General features: G+C 45.3%; 1 protein-coding gene across 3 annotated transcripts in view; it reads right to left on the reverse strand.

Moving 5' to 3' along the window:
* Window positions 1-2071: 2071 nt before the first annotated feature.
* The window catches only part of FUT11 (fucosyltransferase 11), a 24295-nt gene continuing 20251 nt past the window's right edge, over window positions 2072-6115 (reverse strand). Inside the window, exons 3-4 of one of the 3 annotated variants that reach the window (XR_002094846.1) lie at window positions 3026-3163; window positions 2149-2234 (exon numbers count right to left, since the gene is read on the reverse strand). Coding sequence is in view for 2 of the 3 variants with exons in the window: in XM_019502432.1 (XP_019357977.1) it covers window positions 2087-2234 (148 nt within the window). In the remaining variant the exon portion in view is untranslated. Of the gene's footprint in view, window positions 2235-3025; window positions 3164-6115 lie in introns of all 3 variants that reach the window. The other 2 variants (XM_019502432.1, XM_019502433.1) reach the window with 2 other exon arrangements.

The raw sequence follows: 6115 nt of genomic DNA on the forward strand, positions 1-6115 counted from the left end.
GAAGGTGCCAAAACACAAATAGGTAGAATTAATTTACGTAGTGCCTAAGTTTATATAAATCTTCAAACACCACATAATCCTGTAGCTACGTCTGTGAGTCTGTAGTCCAATTCTATTTTGTTGCTATATGTAATACTAGCTAAAACCCGCAAAACATTTGTGATTAAATTTTTATTGCAAAAGTGTTTCTTTAAATACATGATTTTTTGTTATCCTTTGACTTTAATAGAAGCAAAACTTCTCACCTTCAAAAAGGCTACATAAAAGCTGTCCGTGTGTAAACAGAGGTTTAGGAATATATATTCTGGCAAAAGTCTTACCTTGTGACTTGTTTATAGTCATAGAATAAGATGGCCCTTGTACACGTGACTAAGGGCCCTTGTATACATGAGGAAATTGCCCCTTTTAGTGGTTTAATTGCCCATTTTAACGATTTAATTGTGTAACAGTCTACACCAGGGTTGTCCAACCTTTTTGAATGTGGGGCCGGATCATGAACTTTTTATCACCCAGGGGGCCAGCGAGCCATATTCAAAGACTTCACAGGAAGCGGTATCACATCACGCCCCCCCCCCCAATAAAAGTACAGTGTTTACTTTCATTTCCCATTGCAGCACCTCAGGCCGCAGAAAACAGCTTGGATGGCCACATGGAGGCCCGCGGGCCATATGTCGGACAAGCCTGGTCTACATGTTCGGCAGCATGTTATGATTAAATGTTAATAACATCGTATACGTTTGGCGGCTATTTTAATTTTAATGATTTTTTTTACATAGCAAACTAAAACATATACCATGTATTTTAGCTTGCAGTGTAACAAATTACAGTAATATTCCTCACGTGTACAAGGGCCCTATCCAGAAAAAGCAGCAGGGATGGTGCACTGGGTGCTGGAAGCTCAGGCTTGACAGGCTTCCAGTGCCCCATACACCATCCTTGCCACCTTCTCTAGCTGCCAGCACACCCAGCCACCTTCCTGCTGCCTTCCTGGGGCACCCAGCTTGTTCCCAGGTCGTCCCAGGCAGCAAGAGTGGTACATGGGGCACTGGAAGCCTGCCAAACCCAAGCTTCCCTGAGCACACCCAGGCTTCCAGTGCTCCATGCGCTGTTGGATCCAGTGGGTGCTGCCTGCGAGCTGTGGCTGCACCTGTGCAGCTAGCATCCTGCCCAGGTGGTCCTGGGGGGCAACACTGCAGAGAGAAGCACCAGGCCCCCCTGCAGCTCAGCGGCTATGCAACTGGGCAGGGTTAATGATTGTTAATAAAGTGAGACAGCACATACTAAATTGCACTCAGTATGTAAACTGCACATGTACTCGCATATATACAGTGCATGGGCCTAGACTGCATTGTTCCTTCTACATCACTACCCGATTTATAAGGGCAAGAAATACCACTTCTGAAATGAGAGGTCCACCAAGACCACTGAGATTGTGGTCATTTAACAGAAACAAACTATTCTTGATGAAGTGGTGCAAAAAGAAAAAGGCTCCCTGAAATTTAGTGTTCTTGAGGCATAGTCACTTGAAGGAAATCTTTAACACTGAAATGTCCTAAGACATAACCCCTCCCTTCAGACACAGATCTTTCCTGGTCCCTTCATTCGAAAAGTTACCTGTTCATAATAGTTAGATATTCACCATCACTCTGATGAAAAATAAGCAAACATCCATCTTAATGGGAGGATTGAATGACAGGCAAAATAAAAATTATACTTAGTATTGGGAGATAACATTCCCTGAACAACTGAAGACATTTCAGCTGAACCTCAGAGCTCAGGTCTCTGTTCACAATCCTTTGGCACAAAAGATGATACTTTTTGGTCAGAGAGAAATGCCACTGAATGTGCAAGAAGACCAGTGGATGCCTTCAGGCCATGAGTGGGACTCACTGCTGAAGCAATGTGTGGGAAGAACCCAAGTCTCACTGGGGACTGACTCTCTTTACACACCAGAAAAGTAAGGTCTCCAAAGTCAGAAGAAGGTACAAAAATTGGCTGGTTTTTTCACCCAAGACAGATCTTGGGTCCAAGTACGAGTCCCTACCCTCCCACTCTCCAAAACTGAACTGGGTTCTTGTGATGATGGTCAGTGCTGTCTGGTTCTCTTGAGGAATATTTCATGCATATAATCCCAGAACTTTCCCTGATGCGACTCATTGTGGTGAATCATGGCAGTGAGGGCTTCACTTTGGTCAAGGCTCTGCCAGTAATCCTGCAGCCACATCTCCTTCCAACTGAAATATACACGAGAAAGAAAGCACAAGCCATTACTATGTGAGAGGGTCTGGGGCTGAAGCATTATTAAGACTTAATTTTTCTCTCACCTAGGAGGGAACATAACCCAGGACAGAGTTTGGGGGAACTGAGTACAAAATACCAAATTATGGTGCCACTATGCTTCCACAGCATGTTCAACAGAACCTGCAATGTAATTTCCCTTTAAAAACAACAAAACCTCACTCCTGGCTTTGGGACTTGTTTGGAAAGAGCATGTGAAAATGTAATTCCACTCAAAGACACTTATTCAGCACCTTGGCAAATAAAATCCTCTAATAAAATATAACCTGTCATGGAACTACCTCTAGATTCTGCCAACTAGCTCTCAATGGCCCAAACAGTTGTACTTAGAGTTGGACTGAGACTGGAATTCATTTCATATAAAACATTCAATGGCAGTTAGATAGGAACAGCACTCTGCCATTTTATATCTAGGTTATATCTGAAGTGATAATTGAGGGGTGAAAGCCCTTCCCATCACTGACCCCCTCAGCCTTCCAGTTCCTTTTTTTAAAATGCAAGGGTTTTCAAATTTTTAATCACATGGACTACATCTTAACATCTGTCAGGCACCTCCCTTACCATTCGTGATTGTGTTGACCTCCTCTCAGTTTGTTCGGGGCAAGTCAAATATGCCAGGGCTTTATTTAAGTAGTCACTAACATCTTTCTATATCCAGCTACATCCGAGTGGGCACATCTGTCTAGTTACATCCTACTGGTCAGCTAATCAAGACTATTATACATACCAGCCAGAAGGAATAAATGGGAGGTTATGCCAAACCTAAGCCTGTGAGTTACTTACAACTTACTGCTTATCCATGGTGCCAGATTCCTGCGCTTCCCCTCTCTTCCAACCAGAAAAATGAGTACAGCACTTTCTGTATCTGTTGCATACACCAAACAAAGGATGAAATTTTGTGGGTGTATTGCCCAGAAGCAGCCCTCCTTTATGTACCAGAACCCCAGAGAATACACACAGCACATTCCAAACACGTTCTTTGTGAAGAAGAAAGTGGATTCAAGACCAAGGGAATCAGTTTTCCTTTATCAAATGCCATTTGAGATATGAGGTTTTTTCAGGATATGCTAATAAAGATCTCAGAACAGACGTTCCAGTACTGATTAAAATGCAGAGGATCAGGGCAGAGATGCTTGTACCTGCATACAAAGCATGTCTGCCTCAAACCCCAAAGGTAAAGCACAACATTCAGTTGTGCCATAAGGTCATTCTGCCTACCAATTAATTAATTAACCTTCTGCTCAAGGACCACCTTTTCTCCCTCATCAGCGCAGGTTAGATGCTTTTTGTGAAATTGAACGGCGGTGGTGGGAATACGTGAAAAGAGAGCACAATTGTTTAAGGCAGTGGTTATCAACTGCGGCTGTGCGTACCCCTAGGGGTACTTAAAAAGGTTGTAGGGGGTATACAGAACAGAAGTAGCTGAGAAATGCTGTGTGCTACGCAGCTGCAGTGTAGCACACAGGTGGTGAGCAGCTGGGTCCAGCTGGCAAGTCTATTGTTGGGGAAGAAGCATGGGGCGCGGGGCAGATCGAAGCCCCAGCGGTGGGAGAGGGAGTGGGGCTGGGGCTGTGTAGCCGGGGTGGGGCACGACACTGAGCCGTGCCCAGGGGGGAAGCAGCTCCCACTGCCATGTGCACCCTTGGGAAGGCAGGGCGGATTGGGGCTGGGGCGCCACCAGGCCCTTCCCAGCAGGGGCTGAGCCAGGCTGTGCTCAGGGTAAGCAGCAGTGGCACTGGGAGGGCGGGTTGGAGGAGCTATGGTGAATTCTGGAGTGGCTGTAGCCACTCCCATAGTCCCACTCGCATAGGCGACAAGGGAGTGGGACTGGGGCTGCACAGCTGGGCGGAATGCAGGATGGAGCCTGCCCTGCCCTGCGCAGACTCGGGGGCACGTGCCCCATACCCTCCCAGGGTGCACATAGCAGCAGGAGCCACCCACCTCCCCGTATCCCCTGGACAAACTGCTCTGTCCCACATTCCACCCTGGTTGTGCCCCAGCCCCACTCCCCCCTCACCATGGGGGCCTCAATCTGCCCCAGCCCCCTAAAAACTAGAAAAAAAATATAAAGGGGTACAGGAGCCAAAACTCTGAGTCAGAAGGGATACATTTGTTAAAAAATGTTGAAAACCCCTGGTTTAAGGTGTTTCCCCCAAGCTGCAAGAAGTGGTAGGGAGAGAATAGAAAAGGAAATAATTCTGAAGATGAAACCTGAGGAAATGTGGTTGGAGGGAATTATCAAAGTTAAAGTTTCATACTCTTTTAAAAGTGAAGCATGGGCAATTGTGGTTTGTGTTTAGAATTAAAATACTAATGTTATTTTATTAGTGACCAGGAACACTAACAGTTCTGCTGCATACAAAATAAAGCTGAGATTAACACCATGTAGACTTCCTAAAAGAATTAAACAAGTATAAGGACAGTAAGGATAAGCTGGCATTTTTCTTTTTGCATTGCTACTAACAATTTTTATTTGAGAAACAAATTTCCCTCTGACACTTACAGCTTTCTTTCTGCCAAGGAATACTACCCTAAACAAGAAGGAAATGGCACTGAATTATTCAAATACAAACATCATTACAGTTAATTATCTAGCTTTAATACTGTGGGGCAACTGGTAATACCTCTTTATTGACAGTAGCAATGATGCAGCAGTAAATTATATTGACTCTACTTGTGTGCTTCTGACAGTTTTGACTGCACATTTCTTATCCTGAGTTTTCACATGTGCATGAAACAGATTGGCATGCATCTCTCTCATCCCACTAGCATTTCTTATTTCCACTTGGAATCTTTCACATTACCAAACATTTGTAGTCTTTGGTTCATCTCACCTCCAATCTGAGCAGTCCACCCAAGGGACTACACTTGATCTTTGCCGCGCATAATATTCAAAGGCACTGAGGTAACTAAAAGGATATTGTCACTCACCTTCCTAAATGCATATATTTAGCATGATCTTGTAATCTACCCTGATTCTGAAAAAATAATCCACATTAGAGAAATAAATGGGACCTTTACAGCTTACTCAAGATGTGTGGACAACCATCTTCCTTCATTACATGTTTTTGGAAGTGCTATATACAGTACGGGTGTGTGAAGCGGGTCCTATTTGATTCAAATTCGGATTCAGCCGGAATCAGGGACAGTGATTCAATTCGTTGACTCAGATCACTGTCCCTGCTTTGATTCAGTTGAATCTGAAGATTCGATGCTGATTTGGAGAATCAGCAATTCAGATATAGGCACAGTTTTAAAAGTTTTTTCTACATACCTTCAGGTAGCAGGTGCGTCTCGTGATTGCTGCAATGCTGGGGTGCATGGTGTGCGCCACAGGAGTGCGGGGGGGTGCTCAGCGGTGAAGTACTTCTGGTCCATTTCTGGGCCTGCCAGGGAGCATGCTGGGGGGCCCCACCGTGCCTCCCTGGCTCAGCAATCGGCCACAAGGGGACCCTGGGTGCCCTCCCAGATCCAGGAGGCACCAATCACTGACCCAGGAAGGCATGGGGGGGTTCCCCAGCATGGTCCCTGGCAGACCTGGAGGTGGACCGAAAGTGCTTGTGGCTCACTTCCAGGTATGCTGCTGAGAGCACTGGGGAGCCCCCCTCCGCTTCTGTAGGATGCTCCACGTGCCCCAGCACCATAGTGTTCATGAGCCGCCTGCTACCTAGAGGTATGTAGAAAAAACATTTAAAGCTATGTCTATGTCCAAATCTTTCCGAATCAATTTAGACTGGAGACACCCATTGTCAGACACAAAGCACTCCCCAGAAAATGTCAGCTCTTAGTTTTCACTAACACTATTAATTCCTATTCA

The sequence above is a fragment of the Gavialis gangeticus genome, unplaced genomic scaffold (assembly GCF_001723915.1).
Source record: "Gavialis gangeticus isolate Ggan-Ray unplaced genomic scaffold, GavGan_comp1, whole genome shotgun sequence".
In the NCBI taxonomy this organism is placed as follows: Eukaryota; Metazoa; Chordata; order Crocodylia; family Gavialidae; genus Gavialis; species Gavialis gangeticus.